We start from the raw sequence: 20,779 nt of genomic DNA on the forward strand, positions 1-20,779 counted from the left end.
GCAGGTATTTACATCACTCACGAGGTCGGGGGAGCCAAAAACACGCCGATAGCATAAAAACAAACAAATGGGCCTTTGGTCATTTCACGATTTACTTTGTAGGGTTTAGGCAAGGGCTGTCGGAGATTTCTGTGGCGATAACCAAAGGCTTCATCAATGCTATAGTTCTATGCAGCTACATTGAGTGCGACCAGGTGACAGCAGAGCCCCTGGTCGGTATTTTGCATCTGATAACACTGAATTATTTACAACATGATGACTAGTTCACCACCTGCTGAGGCTTAAAGATGGCTGTTAAGATTTTGACTCAAAACACCTTCCCCCCTCCCCGACCCCCCCATCCTCTTCCACCCCAGAATGAGCCACCCCCTTAAAAGAAAAAAAAAAAAGGCAAAAAAGAAACAATCTCCACAGTTCCTTTTTGTTAACTCCTTCCCAGCTAGAACTGGCTTAGGGTCACAGGGAGTGCTGCCCAGGATGGTGGTATGTTTGTTTTCATCACTCCTGAGATTGAAGGGAATCTGATACATGCACCAAAAGGCACTTTCAAATATATATATATATATATATTTTAAAAACAGTGCTTCTGTTCTAAGAAATTCAAGTTAAGACAGAGTGCCTTTCACTCTCTTTAGTCATAAAGCAGATAAACGAGCAATATCCCAGCTGACATTAAAAAAAACAAAACAACAAAAAAAAAACCTGCAGCAGAGACAAGTGTTCATGCGAGACAGCTCAATATTCTAAAAAAAAAAAACTGGAAAGGAAAAAAAAAGAACCTCCTATATCACCACTAAAAATAACAATACAGTCAGCAGGGGATATTAATTAAAAAAGCTGCCACATCTGTACAGTTCTTGCTTCTGCATCGGCTCTTTTTGTTAATGTTGTCATCTGTGGGTTTGTTTTTTCTTTTCTAAATTGTTTTTTTTCTTCTTTTTTTTTTTTTATTTTTAAATAACATGAGGTCAGTTTAATCTTCCTCGCCTCCCCCATACATGTCCGCCAGTTTCTTGAACCTGGGCCCCCAGTCGTTAAGGTAGTCGTAGTCCTGGTCCCCGGAGCTGGAGGAGTTGAGGGAGCTGACGGAGCCGGCGGTGGAGCCGCTGCCCTCGTAGTCGAAGACCAGGAGGGAATCGTAGGGGGGGGCTGTGGGGTCGTTGTCGGCCGCGCGCAGACCCTGGAGGGGGCAAACACAGGGTGTTAATGCTCGCCATGGGGTTGTACAGTGATGGTGCTAAGGAGGGTGGTCAGAAGGGGCTGGGCTGGTGGGATGTTTGGGATCCCTGCAGCAAAGCTAAAAGAGGACAGTGAAAAGCTAAATGAGGATAGTGAGAAAATGAGGGTGCTGGGGCTTCCCCGTGCCTGGGTGCCCCCAGCAGAAAATCCACTAACTCCCAGCGCCTCTGTAAAAGAGCCAGACGGAGCGGAGGGGAGTTATTTCCAAGGATCCAGCTCTGGACTGGGAAAGCTTTCAGTTTGGGACAGCGTGTCCTCGCTGGGGTTGCCTGTTACGATTTCCAGCTTGGCCAATGAAAGGACAAGCAGCACCCTTCCTCTCCTTCCAATAGCTGTTATTTTAATTTTGATGATTGTGATTCCTTTAGGAAAATAAACAACATCACTCCTAGCAAAAATTCTCCAATTAGGAGAGAGTTGGGGTGTGAAATCCTGGGCAGTGGGTTGGGAAGCACTGCTGGGAAGCGTTGCTGCTCCTGCACGCCGTGGGCAGCAGCGTAGGCAGGACACGGAAAGGGCTGCGGGATACGGAGAAAAAGAATTGCCTTGCTGCAACCCAGCATCAGGAAAAGCCTGGGGGAATCTCTGACAGAGCAAAATGTTCTGCATTCACACCTTCAGGAACCCCAGTCTCAGCGTGGGGAGATGGAGGCGGTTTGACTGCAGTGAACAGCAGCCGTGGGTAAGAGCGAGTCTTCACGTGCGTGGATGTGTGTAAAAGTGTGCGTGAAGGATGGGCAGGAACAAAGGAAGAAGGCATTTTAATGATGAAAATGAGAAAAAGCACAGCAGGAAATGGCTATAATAACAGGATTAAATCGCTATAACAATTATTTTTCTGACTTAGGAAATGGATGGTGTGTTTTGTCTCAGAGGAAATAATGCATTGATTGGTTTGTAACCACTCAATCACTCAAAACTAAAAATGAGAGAAACACTAAATGGATAGATATTTGTACAAGCAGATAAAGGAGCGGTGGTGTAACATAAACCCTCTCTGATCGGAGATGAATCTCTCTGATCTGCAAACTCTTTTGAGGTTTTAGACCAAACAGAGGAAGACACAGACCAGTGAAATAATTACAAGTCCAGGAGCCACAAATGGCACCTTTGGCTTTAAGCAAGCCAGGCAGCTGCCTCGCCACTGCCTCGCCACCACGCCGACACTCCTTTGTCCACGTCCAGACAACGTTTTTACTGACAGCAGCTGCAATATTCAGAGTAACGCAAGAGAGAGTGGGATCAGGTCACACTGCCTGGCTGCTGAAAAGCGTGGTGCTTGTGATATCCACGAGTCAGAAATCTCAGGCTTTTTGTTTGCACTTTGGCTTTTTACAGGCTCGGTGCCTTTATCAGGCCAAGTCCCGTACCCTTTGCTCACACTGATCGTTCCCCTGGCTTTGATCAGACTCCTCATGTGAGTAATAGCATCACTTGGTCCGTGCAGCCAGGAAAACGTTGCAGAGCAGCTGTTAGCTGGCTGCTCACGCTTTTAAGCTGTGACACAGGACACCCTGTAGAACATACCTCATTAATAAAGTCACCAATATCCCCTGGATGTGGGATTACTGGTCTTATAGGATACTGTGGTTCAGCACCAATAGGTCTTTCATCCACCCTTCTGACTCCAGGTGTCTTGTTCAGCACGTGATCCATGGTCTCTGGCTGCTGGAGCTGGCTTAAATCGTAATCCTGTGACAAATGGAAAGGCACAGAGTGAAACCAAGAGCTTTTCGTTCAGATCATCTACTCATCCAATGTACAAACAAGTCGAGGGGTCTAATCCTATTTCAGCTGAAGTTCGATGGCAAATCTTATCCCCGGGTATGTAGCACCTCTAACTATCTCAATTACAGATGAACCTGACCTCTGAGTAGCTCGTACAATCGACCTCCTAAGAGTGTATATTAAAACAGAAGTCAAATCAAATATTTAAATACTTTCTGAATATTTTACACTGTGTCTAAATCTTTGGGATAAAAAACTGGCTTCAGTTTGTGTGTGCATAGGTATGTGCATAACTTTTTGATGAAATACATAATATAATATAATATAAAAAACCAGTGTTGGTAGACATATTATTGCAATTACATTTGTACAGAAATAAAAGCATTAAAATGTGTATTGCATTTATGCATGTAGGCCTTTCAAAGTAATTATGTTCTTTCTGCTTGTGAAAAATCCCAACAGAATAGGTTTCTATGAAGGAATGAGAACCAGGTAATATTTCATTAAAAATGTATTCCTGTAGGTAATGGTGTTTTGCTGCTCTTCCTTTGCTGTTATTTTTAACGAATCCTTTCTAAAATATTTAAGCCTACAGCGTAGTTGCCTGAAAACAGATACTCAGCTAGTTTGAATGCTTATAACAGTACTTTGTTCTACTGGTAAAACTATTCTTGTGCTCAGATGGGGATGATTGAATCTCCAGGAGCAATATTTATAAATAACTTGTCAGTGACAAGAAAAAAGAGATGCGAATTGTAAGGATTCTTCTGTCGAATAAGAACTCCTCAAGTTTTGGGCAAAGCCCCTGCCTTGGCTCCCTGTGGTGGCTCTCGACAGGGTCACCCGCTCGCCTGTGGATGCCACCGGGACCTCCACGGCAGGACGAGCTGCAGTGGTTGCAGCTACTTAAGCAACAGCCCCAACCACTGACCTTAGCACTCACTGACACCAGCCATGAACACAGCAGCCTCCGCTCAGACCCATGAACCACGCAGTCCATTTAAGCAAGCAAGAATAAAGCCATTATACGATGCAGAGTCAGATAAATTGCATGAACATCATATCTGAGAGTGTCATGGGCTCTTTACTTGTGTTAGGTAGGAATAAAAAACCCAGCAACTTAAACACGAGTGACCAAACTTTGCTGTTTTAGCTGAGGAAATACATCCATAGCAGAGGGACAGCACACCCCAGGAGTGCAGGCCAGGGAAGTTTTCGTGCAACATCAGCATCGGTGTCTGTAAGAAGAAGCCACTGCAGAAAAGCTGACGCATTCAGGCAGGCTGTGGCTTAGGGCTCTGTCACCAAGCAAAGCTTTGCCACTGCGGGCTTCGCGGTGAAAAAGATAATCCCCAAATGGATTTAGACATTTCTCACAAACCACGTCCAGAAATTAAAAGAAATTAAAGGCACATTAGAGATGATTAAGTAAATGCAGGGAAAGCCCACAGAAGCTCTAGGCTCAAGCAAGCCAAGGCAAGAGCCTGCAGCCGCAGGTCTGGGGAGGGTGGTTGCTGCCAGCTGGTTGTACTAAGATCTCTGATGGGGAATGGTAAAATATACAATTTTAATGACTGAAATAACAGAAATATTGTTTCAACATGCATGTCAATTTATTGATTTATATCTCCTCCCCAGGAAGCTGCCTAGAAGGTAGAAAAATCCACATGGCATCGGCCTCCTGGCATGGTCCTGCTTGCATGGGAGAGTGTCCCAGTGACACGCTGCATCCCCTGGACCTAAGCTGGCTCTCACCGACATCCCTGTCACACCGGGGAAGCCAATAAAGCTGCCTGGGCATAAACAAGGGGAACAGAACCCTCTGCAAGCACTTCAGTGAAAATAATGTGGTTTCTGCCTTTTTGACAGTATAGATTGCACAGCTGCTCCTTGGCCATGACCCACGGGCTCTTCTCACCTGGTCTTCCTCTCCACCTCCCTCTTCGTCGTACTTCAGAATGTTGTCTCTGACGTCGTCCTCGGGGTCGATGAGGAGCTGCTTGGTGTGACGCTCCTTCTCCCGGCGCTTCATCCACACCACGAACAGCAGAACCATGGCTGTAACGGGGAAGAAGCTGGGTGAGCTGGGACCTCACACAGCGCGAGGCCTGGCTGCCTGTGGCAGAGCGTGGTGGCATGTCCTAACGCCTCGCCTGCTCTCTGCCACTATGGAGAACCTCACTGGCTGCTAGGAAGAGGAATACAATTTTATCCTATTGCATGTTCTGATTTCTAAGGGAGAGATCAGTGGGACCTGTAAATACTGTGACAGGCCTCCACTACAAACACTTCTTTAAGATCCATCACCAGTGCTGATTGAGCTGATGTTTATCAGAAGTAAAACACACAATCAAAGGAAAAGCAAACAGAAAGTGTGAAAACCGCCGCTTTCTGAAAATATTTGATCTAAATCCTGAATCTTCAGGATTAGATTTCCACTTTTATTTTATTCAGGTGTATAAAATAAAGGCGGAGGGAAGAGAGCTGCGGGGGTGCTGCGAAGCGAAGCGGTACAGATGACCAGCACCTGCGCATGAGTGGCTGTTCCCAGCGTGACACGGCGATGCCCATTCAGGTCGCGAGCCCTGGCCACGGCAGTCGTTTTGCTGTTGTCTGCAGCTGGCCAAGCAAGACCGGTTTGGGGAGGCTGGGTAACACTGGGTCCTGTGATCCGATCTGGGCTCCCCCGTACCCTTTTTTGTGAGCGAGGGAGGCTTTCTAGACTTCCAAGATCACATTAGCCAGGACATTAGCCTACGCATTTGGCCATCGACTTGCAAAGCAGATCTAAGATCATGTGAAATCCTTTCAGAGAGCAGGGCTTGCTTTGCAGAACAAGGGAGAGTAAATCTGGCAGCACACAGCCAACCTCCTCAGGCATCGGTATTTATGTGCCAAGCCCTGGCTAATCTCTCTCAGTACGGAACAGAGAGAGATGAACAGTTCTTGAATCATGAGAAATTTTTCCCTCCTTAAACAACTTTACCCAAAGGGAATGCTGGCTCCCTGCTCCACAACCTCATCCTTCAAAGGGCCACCCCCGTCCCAGGGGCTGTGTGCTCCCTGTGACTTACTGCATGCCAGTCGCTCTGGGAACTTAAGTCTCCACTAACTTAAGGCAACCAGACCTTGTCTTCTTTGAGAAGCTGTTAATACATTAGTTTTCATTCTCATACTCAGTAACTGCAAATAATGCCATCAAAAATGACATCAAGCCTGGGCAGCTGATGCAGTCACGCTTCCCCATGTCTGCTTTCCCTCCGTTCTCCACACAAGCCACACACAAAGCTGTGATGGTGGCAATCTGCAGGAGAAGGCAGAGGTGGATGGACAGTGGAGGTGGAAATGTGTGGCCCAGGTTCATTTCACTTAGGTCAGCCCTTGACTGTGCCAAAGCAATGCAGCCAACACAACCGAACCCAGGCAGGATGTAAGGTCCCAGACTCTCGCTGTGGTTTTTAGCTGCATAAGGAGAACAAGCAATGGCTGTTTCCCACCGTCTCATACTTTGCAGGGTTTTCTTTCCCTTTGCCTCTTCACGGAGCTTTGGCGTCACTTCACCAAGGGCAAGGGTGGAGAAGAGACCAGACCCTGGGCACACGGGCAGGCAGCCCGCAGCCCCACTGCCTGGGGAGGTGGCTAGGAGGATCTGAGTTCTTCCTCCCAGCACCGAAGTGTTTATACCCAACAGGAATTCAGTGAAATGAGCAGAAGACAACTGGACAGCTAATTACTGCCACGGTGTGCCAACTGGCTGCCATCCCTGCCTGCCAGCTAACAGAATTGTTTTCAGATAGTTCAGCATTTCTTTAATGCTTATCCTAGATCTATTCAAGAGAGAAAAAAGAAAAGGAACGAAAATGTAACTCTTATCTGCAATATAAAACCTCAGCTATTTAGCAGACTATTGAAGTCCTTTTCTCGTCGCTCCTTTTCAAGTCCCTCACAACAAGATACCCGCCTCGTCCACAAAGACAATATTATAATGGATACCAGCGTTTATCTTCTTCTTTCCTTTTTTTTTTCCTAAATGCTACTTTTTCATGCACTTGTGGAAAAACCTGTGCCATTAACGCCTTTACAGCTACCTTGAAAAAAAAAAAGACCTTCAAAGTGTCAATAGCGGACGTAGTGCACTCTCCTTCCTTTTATTCACTCTGCAGAATGGGAAGTGCTATTACTGCTGTTAGACCCATTTTCACTCTGCATGTAGTTTTCCTTGAAATCTATTGTCTTCACCCTTCACCATTTTTATTGCATTGCTCTCCTAAATGTGTTATTCGGGCAGCTAATACATCAGGCATCAGGAAGAAGAAAAAACCTTTGAGTGAAGGTAAAGCCAGAAATTTCCTTCACCTGAGCAACCTCAAATCTGTCCCCTTGCTGCTTCTTCCTTTTAAAGCCATCAAATTTTGACCTGCCGACTCAAAAATGGACAAATAGCACAAAAAGCCCCACATCTGCCTTTTTCCAAGCTATTGTTCAGAGGTCACGATATAAAACAGATAGAAAGGAGGCAAAACACTGGAAGGATGGAACTGGAAAACTGCTCATCGCAAATTACATTTTTCATCACTGATACAGTGCTTTGCAGCTCTTGAAGATTAAAAAAAGTCAATTAGAATTACAATGAATGTAAAAATAAGCCTTTGTAATAAAAACCATAATTTAAAATGGGATAATGTATCTGAAAATGAAAGGAGGAATCTCTTAAATCAAATGTCCTTCAGCTGAGGTTAATTTCAGTCAATAGGATTTTCAACTGTTTAAATCATATTTTAGCACTGGATTTATATGAGAGCAGCAAAAAGAAGTCCTGTGTTTTATCACCTCTGTGGCTTCCAGTGCAAAATTTAGCCCACCGGCAGCAGCACGGCAGCACATCCCAGCGTACCAAACATGAAGGACAGAAATTGGGCATCGTGGCTATGTGTGGGGATGCTTCCACTGGCCCGGGTGGGCTGGATGAGGACTGGGGACTGCATGGCCACAAACACCCAGTTTTGTTGCTCGCTCTCCAGACTGATACGGTAAATCAATTACACAACAATATATTCCCATCGCTGGCCCAGGAGGGTGGATGTTTGCCCAGAGATGACCCATTCTCTTAATGTACCATATCATATCCACATTAGGTGACATTTGTAGCATACGTTGCTCTGTCTGCTCTCTGTCTAAACACATTGAGGATAAATATTAAATGTGATTTAGCACCATAACTCCCATTAGTTTTAATGGGAGTCCCATGGTTTCATCCTGTGTTTCTTGATGAATATTTACCTCATTGTTCATTTCAGTGCTCGTTTTTATCTACTCCTACTGTGCTAACTCCTGCTTGAAGTTATAATGATATCATTTTTATTTTTAAGTATGTGCACACATGGTTACTGGTAATGCTCATCAAAGCCTGGGACTAACAGCGTTGCTGGGCAAAAGGGATGGCTTTGCCTCAAGCAAAGGGATGGCCAGCCCTTCTCTGTGATGCACCCCCAGCTCTCCAGTGCTCCTGACAAACTGGGGATCCTTCCTCTAAAAGCACTCACAATCCACCATGATTCTCCAATCTGTTGTCATTTTACAAGAAATCTACAATGGGAATAACTACCGTTCTTCTTTTCCTTTGAACAACCAGAAAACTACAGCTATTCCCTGGCTCTGCCAGGGACTAGCCAGACTCTCATAACCAGTGCATCTGGTACTGGGAACCAGTATATCCACAGCCAGCCAGGGACCTGAGAGCTATGGGGAAGTCTGCCACTGGATTTTGGACAAGCCCTTCAACTTTTTCCTGCAAGATACGGAGAATCATATCGCACTCACTACCTACAAGACGTTGTCAGGTGTCATGATGTTTGTAAAGCTCCTGGAAGTCTTTCCTGCGGTACTTACTTAGTAAAATGATGATGCAGATCAAGATGGCGACGATGGCGCCCGTGCCCAGCCCCGCTGCAGCCACCGCCCCGATGGTGGTGCAGTCGCCGTTCTCATCGCACGGGCACACCTTCACTTTGATGATGGATGTGTTGTACAAGGGGGGGTTTCCTGAGTCCGTCACGATGATCGGCACATCGTACACACCCGCTTCCAGGTACATGATTCGTAAACTAAGCTGGGCGTAATCGCCTGGAGAGACCAAGACAGACAGAGCGATGACAGACACTGGTGGAGCCTTGCAGCCACAGTTGTGAAAGCAGGGCTCCTCTGCCAGAGCAGTCTTCTGAGTCCTGAAGAAGAGGCTATCAACAACACACGTGGGCAGGACAGCTTCAGACTTCTGCCCTAACAGTTTGGTCAACAACCAGCCTGTCTTTTGCAAAACGCTGTGTGTTTTCACTGCTGCACTAACCTACCTTGATGCCGTCTGCAAATCCAGTCGCATGCATTTAAAATGGCATGAAATGCAAATACTAAAGCATGGATGATGCTCCCTGGGTCTGGGCTGTCCCTGGCCACTGTGCAGGCTCTCTGCTCGCCCATCCTCCCACCTCAGGATTTTTGGGTAGCCCATCGCCCACTGATGACATGCTCAGCCTGGTAATCCTTCTCGTGTTCCCCCTCACTGTGGCACAAGAGCTGTGGGACTGAGGCCCAAGCTGTGAGGGCACAAGCCATTGTGCCCGGCCTGGCAGAGGATGCCCAACTTCAGCGAGAGGGACCAGCTTTGAAGCCAAAACCAGCCCATGGCTTCATGATTTTTTCCATCCTCTGCTGAAACTACCAATAAGAGGAGCAATTAGGGCCATTTGTGGTTGCATGCTGCAACATAAAAATCCTTCACATACCGCTAATCTTCACACTTACCTAGCCCTCCTAGTTCCATGGTAAATTAAAAGGCTGCCTTTATGCAATTATGGTCAGAGAAATGAACATTGATCCCGATTGTGGCTTATGACAATTACACTGGAACATAAGGAAGACTGATAATAGTTTTTTTCCCCTTGGCCATTATGGATGATTTATACTCTGTTCACTACTGATAACTGTTCATAATTATGAACTGCATTAAAAAAAGCCAAGTGCCAAGGCTCTTAGAGTTATGCTGCAGGTCTGATACAAATCATTTCTGATTAACTATCTTGTCTATAATGTCAGCCATAATGTGCTTTAAAAAATAAAAATCAGATGAAAAAGTAGGAAAGTTTGGAAGTTTGAAACCGCACGTGGCCTCATTAGTGAATCAGAGTCCAAATGTCCTCAGGATTGCCTGCCCCATTTACCATTCAGCCGTGTTATGGTCCAGTTCTTCCTCACCGCAGATGGCACACTTGGCAGCTCGAAGACAAAGGGCCCAACGTTTGGATCGATGTCAGCATCCGCGGCTGTTATGTTGATGACATTCAGGTTCGGCTTTTCACAGATCTGTGCCTCCTTTGGCAGGAGCTCAGGAGCATTATCGTTGATGTCGATTAGGTAGATCTGCAGAGTGCCAGTGCCGCTTGTGGGGGGTATACCTGAACGGGAGAGGCAGAGCCAAACATGGACCGATGACGATGACCCGAGAAGCAGTGGGAATGACAACACCATGAACCAGCCCCCTCTCTGCCTTTCAATTTCAATAAACCCAGATTTTCACCCTCCTCCTTGGACCTTATTAGGCACATACTGCAATTCCATGGTCCCTTGCTTTAAGAGGCATTATTAAAACTTCCCCAAGCCTCCTAATATTGCTGGTTTTCGCTCCTGCAGAACATGGAGATTGAGTTCTGCAGATTTGTAGCCTACAGCAATGTCCTCAGTCAGACTCTAAAAATACAAGGAGGTGATGCCAAGCTGCTAGCGCAAATTTTGGTAATGGCTGTTTTGAAGTGGAAAAACGATTAGAAAGACAGCTAACAAGAGGAAGAAGAGGGCTTGGAGGGGGAAAAATAGTAAGCGGTGTAATCCGTTGGTCAGCATTTACTGCAGCACTTGCCAGGGAGTTTTTAGATTTGCAGACTATTACACTGCTTCAAAGAAAGCCCAACTCTCCAGCCCATCCCACAGTCAGCCCTAGCTTTAGTGGTGAAAGGTCCTTGCTCAAAGCCTATGGTATGAGCTAACCATCACCAAACATGTTGGGTGACGCTACTAACCCATGGCAGCAGTGGTATGTCCCAATATACAGTTCTTCATCTTCTCTACCTTTGTCCCAACCAGCAGGGATGCCGCAGCACAGCAGCCTTGGTCCTCCAGCCCCTTACTGATGAAGAGCCACATTTGTCTGACTAATGACCACTTACACAAAGTAATACCTGCCCGGGCAAGACAGAACAGCCCTCCCAGAAATGGCGCAGTACCTTTAATTTCTCTCCACACACATACATCCCGCAGCTCCGTGTTGGCCTGCCCACCGCCTCCCTTCTCCGGCAGCGTTGCTTCAGCAATTCTTATTTAAGTTTGTATTTCCAGTCCTGGCTCTTCCTCCCAGTGCTGGATATAAAGCTACACAAACCACTCCCCACTAGGCTTGCAAACATTGCTTCTGCTTCCACAGACTTTCCTTCCTACATTCCTCTCTCATTTCTGCTCCATTTTTCAAGGGAGACTTGAAAACTCTGAAGGAGCCCTGAACATCATTCTTTCATGGTTCTTACATAAGTTCTTCAATTACTGATCTTGTCTTTAGATCTAGTAAGCATGGGGTAGGTCTCCCTCTAAAAAAATTTCTTTGATAAGCCTTGAAAGTTTCTGGAGAGACAGACAGCCCATCAGGATACTGGGGCTGAACAGGAAAACTGTCTTTCAGGACCACGAAAAGTATTTTCACTGTTTTCACATTACCCAGAATATCTTCTGGGGTGAATGCAAGCCCACACTCTAACCTCTGAGATGACAGACTGAATGCAAACCAGCAGTCCTGAGAGGCACTAACTGGCATATGGCTGAAATAACCTGCAATTGCCGCACATACAAATGCAGCTTTGTAGGGCTGTTGGGTATTGTTGGGCTTTGCTTCCTGGTATTTTTGTTTCTTTGTGCTCCTGAGAGCAGTTCTGGGGCAGCCTCAGAAGAAATGAAAAGTAAATGTCCAAGTACTACAACACATGGAACACTTCAAACTATTTCAGCTGTTTTATGTGGAGAGAGCAAGGACGTGGAGAGAATAGGTATTGGTGTACTACAAAGGATCCTTGGACTTCATGCTTAAGAGATGAAGACTACCACAGCACCAGTGACTCCAGTGGAGAAGCTGGTCCACTCCCTGAAATTAAGATTGAAATACTAATGATTGTATTTCAAAAGAAAAAGGAATATACAACTGCTACATCTACATTTAACTGGTGCATTCCCCATCATTGCCTTTTTCACAGTGCCAGTGTCAGCACTCCTGCAGCAAGGTACAAGCCAACTGGCTTTCATGTTCAGCTGCAAGTAGGAGTCACTCGCATCCTGCTTGCACAAAAATTTCTAAGGAACTTGGGCCACTGTCCTGACAAATCATGGCAGAAATGAAGTAAACCCGTATGTAGGGTCACTAACGTAGCCTGGTTTCCCAGTTGGGCCCCAAAGGTGAGTTCCCATGGGGTGCTCTGATATTGGGGAAGGGGCAGGACCCTGCTTCCTTCAGTTACAGTCTCTCTTCCCTACTCAGCTCCCTGTTTTATGGAACCTGTTGGAACATGATGTATTTGAGTTCTCAGCTTCCCTGGGAGATTGGCTGAAATTGGCTGAAGAGTTCAAACGCTGCCAGGCTCCACACTTGTGTAGACACAGAGTGATCCAAGAGCCTCTCTCTCCTGGGAAACCAGGCTAAAAACATGCTGTTGATTAGGATTCGCCCCTTACATTGCAGCCAAGACTTTTCTCAAAGTGAGTATCTCTGCACTGCAACCCAGGGAGAGAAAGAGAGCATGTCCAAGGAGTATATGGCTAAACTTCTTCTTTATCATATACTGAAAACAGCAAAAAGGCCTTCATGGAAACAAGATGCTGCTGCTTCTTCAAGAAAGAAAAAAAAATCCCCACCAAAACCCTGGACCCAAAGTCTTTCTTTGATGAATATGTGATGCTGGAGAACCTGGAACTTGGGAGAAATGTGGAAAGAGTCTATTAGCCTAGATGAAACTTTAGCTGTTATCCCAAGCACTCTAGAGAGAATTTTAAATAAGATGTTGCTTTATGTGCATGTTAATGGCTGCAATATACCAGTGATAGATTAATTTTTCAGAATACAGAGATTTATCTAGGTCCTCACTTTCTGAGCTGCTGAATGATGGATGTGGAGGTGCTGGTGCACTGCAACATCAGCACCGAAGCCAAGGAAAGGGGTTAACTTCAAATCACGTCGTACTAAGTGCCCAGGATTTGCAAGGTCAAATGGTGAGGATTAGTTTGACGGGTTCAAGCTCTACCACTGCTTTTGTGAATAGCCTTGGCCAACTCATTTGCCCTGTTCTGCCCTGAAGCTCTTGCATATGAACACTGCTAGATCCCCTTGAGGCTTAGGATTTCACTGCCCTGGCTGCTTTCACAGAGGGGAAGCTTAGGATGGGGCTGGTGGACCACACCAGTCCTACCACTGATGGCACAAAGAAGGGGCAAAAGTAGCTTCTTGGTACTGTTACTCATCATTGAAACTCTTCCATGAGTCTGCCTTGCCCCTGTGACCCAGGATGCAATGACTGAAGTGAAGCCTGAAACCCGAGAAGGAGCAAGTTTTCATTAGCCCTGCAAGCACCACCATATCTGCTCCTCATGGACATGGCACCCTTCAGCCTGAGGGATGACAAGAGCTAACACAAACATTGCCCTGAAAGCACCTATGGAGTACGAGCAATACACTTAGGTGCTCACAGCCAAGCCTAGACTTAATTTTGTGTCTGAAGCATGGCTCTGGTTTGACGTGAGCGCTCAGCACTGTGCAGGGGGAAGGCGAGGGTGGGGGTGGGAAGGCAGGACCTCTCCTTGCCCAGGGAAGCTACTGAGCCCTTCACAGAGCCTTTTCCAACTGGAGGAACCAATGAATGAAGTAACAGCATGGCCACATTTAGGTCTGGTTAGCAAAAAAGTCATCAACTCCTCCTAATCAGAATTAGGAAGAGAAATCCAAGGCAGCAGCAATGGACTGCTTGCCCTCGAGTGAGGCCAGTGCTGAGGTTCACAGTGCTAATTTGACCAAAAGCACTCTGTGATCTTTAATGACTAGAGAAGAGCAAGCCTTAACAGGACTTCTCTGCGAGAAGATCTGTACTGGCCTCAGTGACTTTGATAATAAAGTACACCAGCACTCGGACGCTCTGATGATCATTGGACATTTCAGAAACGGAGAGTGATTAGCTCCGATGACAGACAGACAGACACCTTTCATCAAAGCCACAGGGGTTCAATGGATTGGCTTATTTTTAATACCCTCCTGCCACCCCCTACAATTATTTCTGGTTTCCTGATGGAAGGCTCCCTGAATGCTCTGATCAGTGCCTTTGGGACCATTACCAGGACCTGTGTGTTCGGCAGCCCTGGAGAGCACATTCCTTTGATATTTTTTTAAGTTCAGGCTACACCGCTACACTGAACTCCCCAAATCGATTTTCCATTTGCCCTCCCTTTCCCTTAATAACACTCTCCGTATACTGTGCACATTTAATTTACTCCAGCAATTTCCCGTCCCACTTTCACATTTTTGACCATAAAAACCTGGGAAAAAGATAACTTATACTGACAACTCTGTCAGGGCATCATTTCTCTTAATGCATCACATTAGAGTCTTATTGAAGCATGAACAATGTGAAGTCTGGGCTCACCGTTGTCAGCCGCCAAGAATGTGGCCTCGTAGACATTATTCTTAATGTAGTCTGACTCTCGATCAAGGACAGCAGCAGTAGTGATCTGACCATTTGTGGCATTAATGTTCAGCCAGTTTGCAGGATCTGACAGCTTAGAGTATCTACAGGGAAAGGAAATAAATACATGGCAGTCTTTTCACTGACATATCCTTAATATTGCTTGAAATAAGGTTTTTCTGGGCTCCTGACCCATGATTCAAAGGACCTTTGGATAACTGGTTTTGTTGACAAACAAAACACTAATTGAGTATCTGGTTTTTGACCCCTACAATTATTCAATTTTTCTATTTCTTTCGTTTTAAAGGTTTTTCTTTCCACTAAGTGCCACTTACATGCCAGCTTCCTGCTGCTGGGAGTGGACACAGCCTGAGCTCTCTGCAGCTGAGGAGATATGGGGTCTGCAATGACCACTGCACTCGTACGCCTGAATTTGAGGATGGATTCCTGCTCTCTCCTCCTCTTAATGTTGCCCTTCCTAAAACAGCTCTTGCTCTAAAGCCATGGATATTCCTGGTTTCTGCCCATTACTAACAAACAACAGTTTGGGAAATACCAGACTGGAAGAATGGCGGTTTTCAGGCCACTCCTTTGTACCAGAATCGCACCTTCAGCAGCAATCGCCTTGGGGACAGTATAATGGGAACTCACAGCTGTATTAAGGTATGGTCCCAAGGGTGAAGCAGTTTCAGGTCTGCTCTCCTGAAACATGTTTATATGCTCCTGAAATAGCAGGTAAAATAATCCTATGCATGTGGGAGGTTTGAAGAGAGCAGCGACATGGGGGTCCCCTTGGCAGTCCCCATCGTGGCCTGGGCTGGAAGGACCCAACAGCAGACTCAGCTCCCAACTACTCAGTCAACTCATAGCCCAAGTCTGCTCATGTCTACGCAGTCAGCTATGAACATGGTTTGTTTTGGGCAAACTTCTTTCGTGTCCTCCAGATCAAGGTGTTCCGTTTACCCTTCTCACTTGCTTGTTTTCTTGGTTTTACTTTATTCGTTGCTTTTGATTTCTGCCTCTCAGTTTTGTACAGTTTGAGTTGGGATGGACCCTTATTACCTAAACTGAAAGCTAATAAACGGCCAAACTATAAATTACTGAAATAAGCAAACAAAAGCTGAGCTTATTTCACGGGTAACTCAGACTTGCTGATAGTTTTCTATAGATTTTTTGTAGTTAGATACGCAGGTGGGAGAACTTCTGCCTTCTGGTGAATATCCCTTTCCAGAAATGGGCTGTTTGAAGCTAAAACTCAGAGCAAAACTTAGCTGTGTCAATTCATGTGAGCAGGAAAGCAACACACAGCTACACAAGCCCCTGCCAAAGCAAAGAATTACATTTCATGGAGCTAGACTCTTTGGGATGTTTTCATTTCTTTTTAATATCACCGCTGTGAGTCTCCTGCCCTTTCTCTGCTAAATGACCAGGGAGCCAGTTTCAAAGCTGGCATTGTGAATGTGTCTGTGGCTAATGAGGATAACTTGAGGTGTGACATTGGCCATGCCAAGCTGTGCCTAACTGGAGATGCTCCTGCTTCCTTATCTTCTATTTGTAAAAAATCTATTTTATCAAAGGCTATTTAGAGAGCGACTGAAAACTGAATGCAAGGCTCCAGCAGCTGGATCAGCTCTCTGCAAAGTGCTTATCATGGATCTGTAGGCTTAGCTTTTTGCGTATCTTTTTTCCTAACTCACCAATGCCAACTGTGAAGAAAAAACAAAATATCCTTTGGACAGCTCACAAAGACAGGACCCCAACTGCTTCTTGCAAAGCCTTGGCATTGGGCTGTCCTGATGAAAGGGGGGTAAGATGGGTTGTACTTGGGTTTGGAAATGAAGTGCTGGTGGATACACAAAATGTGCGTCCCGGCAGCCCTTGGAAAAAAACAACTCAAGTAATTGGCTGTTCATATTCACAGAAAGTCTTACAAGATCCTGCAAACGCACTGTGCGATGGCAGGAACGGCTCAGCAGAGCTCGTCCTTCTCCCAGAAACGGCAGATGCTTGTTTGCGTTACAGATCATCCACCTCCGGGTTAGAGGGAGTATTCAATCAGAAATGAGCTGTTCTGTCCTCTGAAAACCAGCCTTGGTACAGATGTCAGGGAAATAAAGACCCTTCAAAGGCCAATATTTCAAAAGGAATGTAAGAAAAATGGCCTTGTTAGTTAGGATGGTCTCTCTCCTCAGAAGTCGCAATACCTGTCTAAAGACAACAAGATGAGGCAGTGAATAAACTATCATTTTCTAGACCAGACAGCTCTGTGCCAGGTGAAGTATTTCAAACCCTTCCTGACACAAAATGTCACAACTGATGTAAGTTTAAGTGGCCTCGGCTGTGGTCACGTCGTATACTCAGGTTTTGCCAAAAATACTGCGGTCTTTACAGGCTGGGAGTAAAAAAGAAACAAACTTCTGTGGATGTAGAAGTATCCAAGAGCCGGAAAGGCATTTCCCGTCTGCACAGATGGAGGTTGAACTACTTGTGAAAGGTGTCACAAGGACTCTAATGTTCACACACGCTTTTCTGCCAATGTATTTCCCGGTGGGAAGGTACATGAGTCAGGGTCCTGGACCGTGGGTTCAGCCCCCAGGCTGCCTGGGTGGGACAAAACACAGCAAGTGACATACTCCTGGTCGCAGCATGGACTAAATCCAATCTTAAACTGCTACGACCAAGCATATGACTTTCAGAAGGCTAAAATTTTGCCAGCTGAATCCCATTCATAGCAAAAGCAGTTAGTGGGGAAGTTAGGTTTGGCAGTTGGACTGAAAGGGAAGGCAAGGTCAGAAGAAATCTGGCTGACTGCAGAGCAGGCACGGGGTGCTTTGTAAGGACTGGCATCAGTCAGGTAAAGACCAGGTGCCAATGGCATGTGCATGGGTGTTTGGCTGCTCGGGTAATATTTAACTATATGACATCTTAAAAGCCTGTTCAGCAGCTGTTTGTAACCAAGCGAGCCTTGCTCTGACTGGGCTGACAGCTCCTCTCGCACTGTGCTTTTGAACCTAAATCCTCTGGAAGCAACACAAAACATGATTAAAAATCCCACTCATGCCCTTTGGAAGTCTAGCCCTAGCCCCTTCTGTGACTCAGTTTCCCCCCTGTAAAACAGAAATAACAAAGCTGCCTTTTTCTAAACCTTTTGTGTTTATAAAGTGCATGAACACCATAGGTCAAAGCATCCTTGACAAGGCAGAGACAAAACCCTTAGCACAATGCAGCCCTGACCTCTGTCTGTAACAGAGCAGGGGACCCCTTCCTACTGACTACTTGCATTTGAAGCCGAAAACTCCCCCTCTGCAAGCCAGGAACGTGGGATCCAACTCTCTCTGCCCTCCCAGACCCAGCTGTACACCAGCTCACTTGGCTGCCTGGTTTCCCACCTTACTGCCTGCTGCATGAAGCGATCAGGATCCACCGCTGAAAACGTTGTCAGGATCGTCCCTGTAGGAACCCCTTCCTCCAGCCTGATTAACTTGTGGTTCATTGGGAAATACGGTGCTTCGTTGACATCTGTGACTGAAATGGTGACTCCTGCTGTCGACTGGAAGGACATCTGGATGCCACTGGCCAGGGGAGCTTGGTTTGATACCATCACTGTCAGCATGAAAGCTCTGTTCATCTCGTAATCGACTGCCTAAAACAAACAAACAGGCAAGTACAGAGCCAAGCAGAGAATAAATTCTACCTTCTGGCTGAAAGCTGCAAGATTTAGAAGACAGATGATATCCAAGTCATTGCCTCATCTCGTTTCCTCCTGAGCTCACTTTTTTTGAAGGTGTTAATCCAGACCAGCTTCAACTCAGTGGAGGATTTGGCCTTCCGGTATTTGGAGGGTCAAATAGTTAAAAAAACCCACAAAGTAAAAATTGCAAACAGCAGGGAGGATTTGCCCTGTGTTTTGTTCCAATGCTAAGTGGTTTCCTAAAAAAGAAGCTGCCTGTGTTAGCTGAGCGTTGAATGAACAAATCCACCAAGGGCTGCTCTAAATGCCACAGGTGGAGCCTGTAAGAGGGACTGGACAGGTACTTAACAGTGGTAACAGCATTTAAAGCTGCTGACTAAGTAGCTAAGACAGTCTATGTAGACTCGGGAGCCTGAAGTGCTCTTCATTTTTCCTCTTAAGTGAGTTTATAAGCAAAGGTGGAGCTGCAAGGAACAACGCCTGGTCCTGCTAATCAGGCGGTCCTTCCAGTGGGGCCTTTTGTCCTCTTTCAAGATGCCTCTTGATCTCCTGAGGTTGCCTGCAGGCTCCCACGGATATGTTTTGCTTTTGGGTGGCCACAGATCTCTTTTCAACATGCACATAAAGATGATGTGTCTTAGGAGCCAGGAGTGAAAAGCCTTTGCTGGCACAACTGACTGAACCGCAGTATAATAATAATTTCTAAACCATCCCACTAATTATTATGAGGGAAGTCGCTAATCATCTGCCAGGGAGGCTTGAGTTATGCAGGATCACACCTCTGCTTGTTAAAAAATGCTTTGCCGTAATTTATAAATTTAGAAGCATAACCATTCTCCCTAATACCTTCTCCAGCGCTGAGTCTGCAAAGCGCACAATCACAGTGTAAATGCCACGGTTACACTGACTTCGGCAGAGCTGTACTGATTTACATCAGCAAGATGCAGCTTCAGTGTTCTGTTTGAACCCCAGTATTGTCAGGAGAGAAATCAAATCATAGGAGGCTACACGAGAGAAACAAATTTCAGGGGCAAAAGGTAGAACAGTGGAATCTCTATTCGATTGAAGTGCAAATGCTCCTATTGCTAAATGGTTTCCTGACAGGCAGGGCCAACATTTAATAAATAAAAGGAAGCATAAAGATTCCCAGTACACCCACCAGCACTGACTCACAGACTTGTACCGCATTCAAAAAAGACGCATGGTAAAAGTTCCTATTTAAACACTACTCAAGGCCTGGAAACAATTTGACTAATGCATTTCCTCAATTTCTTTTCACACCCCTCTAATTTGTATTCCTCCAGTCTTCATTATTTTTCTTTTCTGTGCTGGCCTGTTTGCTAACCTTGCCCACAGCCAGTCTGGACCTCCATCCCCACAAGGGCTCAGATGGAGCTGGGGGGGCCGATCTGAGCAGCTCCAGGGGGGACCAGTGTGGGAAGCCACTGGGCTCCCTGCCTGATGATGCACAGGACACCCTGACCACACACACATCTGCTAGGATGTGGCCTGATGCAAAGGAATATTTTCCTCCCTGCAAAATGTTGAGCTGCTCACTCAGGTTCTTTACCTCTCTTGTAGGAGCAACCAAACCAGGGCTGCAGAAAAGCAGTGCAGGGAGCGGGGCTGGACCGGGATCACCCAGTAACGCCCACCCTACAGACTGGCCTGGAGGTATCAGTGCCACATGCTGGCACATGGTGGCACAGTGTCCACTGGGCTTCAGTCTGCAAGAGAGAGTCGATCTGCCTCCTTCTCTTCTGTGCTCATCTGAGCTCCATTTCACACGTTTTGTTGAAGAAAAAAAAAGGTAAAATCAAGAGCCTGTGTTTTCCCAGCAGTGTTTGTGCTATTGTCCCCGGTGGGACAGGAGCCCCATGCAGCCAGACACAGTCCAGCCCTAAGCAGAACTTCTTTCACACCATAATAAGTGATTTCTACCAGGATAGTTCATATTTCTGCTCCCTAAAACTGCCTCCCTCTGAGGATAACGGTGCAGAGAGCACACTGTGTTCTTCACAGTGCACTAACCCCTTCCGTCTCAACGGCAGGAGCAAAAGCACATGGAGCTGCTGCATGAGGTGCTGGACTGTCGCCTACTTTTTAATTTCATGTCCAAGAAGCACGTGACATGAAGTTAAGAAGTAGCACCTCTGCAGATATCCCTTGTTGGATGTTCAGTGTTTGATCTGGTGCAAATGGCTCTGAAACATCCCCCGGGAGATGCTGCACATCCTCCTCCTTCACCAGCCTCTCTGACCGGGATGCAGCAGAGTGAAGCCAAGGGCTTGCCAGGTGTCCTCCTTTCTTAAGGTACTTTTAACTGAAGAGAACAAATTTGCCTTATGTTATTGTGGAGGCA

At 46.1% G+C, this 20,779-nt stretch overlaps 1 protein-coding gene across 1 annotated transcript in view; it reads right to left on the bottom strand.

Annotated features, from left to right (window-relative positions):
- Positions 1–434: 434 nt before the first annotated feature.
- Positions 435–20,779, bottom strand: part of CDH4 (cadherin 4) — a 447,706-nt gene continuing 427,361 nt past the window's right edge. Inside the window, exons 10-16 of the mRNA XM_068416116.1 lie at positions 18,116–18,369; positions 14,688–14,830; positions 10,185–10,418; positions 8,857–9,090; positions 4,886–5,025; positions 2,767–2,931; positions 435–1,180 (exon numbers count right to left, since the gene is read on the bottom strand). Of these exons, the coding sequence (XP_068272217.1) occupies positions 974–1,180; positions 2,767–2,931; positions 4,886–5,025; positions 8,857–9,090; positions 10,185–10,418; positions 14,688–14,830; positions 18,116–18,369 (1,377 nt within the window). The 3' untranslated portion in view covers positions 435–973. The remainder of the gene's footprint in view (positions 1,181–2,766; positions 2,932–4,885; positions 5,026–8,856; positions 9,091–10,184; positions 10,419–14,687; positions 14,831–18,115; positions 18,370–20,779) is intronic.

Source organism: Nyctibius grandis, chromosome 19 (assembly GCF_013368605.1).
Source record: "Nyctibius grandis isolate bNycGra1 chromosome 19, bNycGra1.pri, whole genome shotgun sequence".
Taxonomy (NCBI): domain Eukaryota; kingdom Metazoa; phylum Chordata; class Aves; order Nyctibiiformes; family Nyctibiidae; genus Nyctibius; species Nyctibius grandis.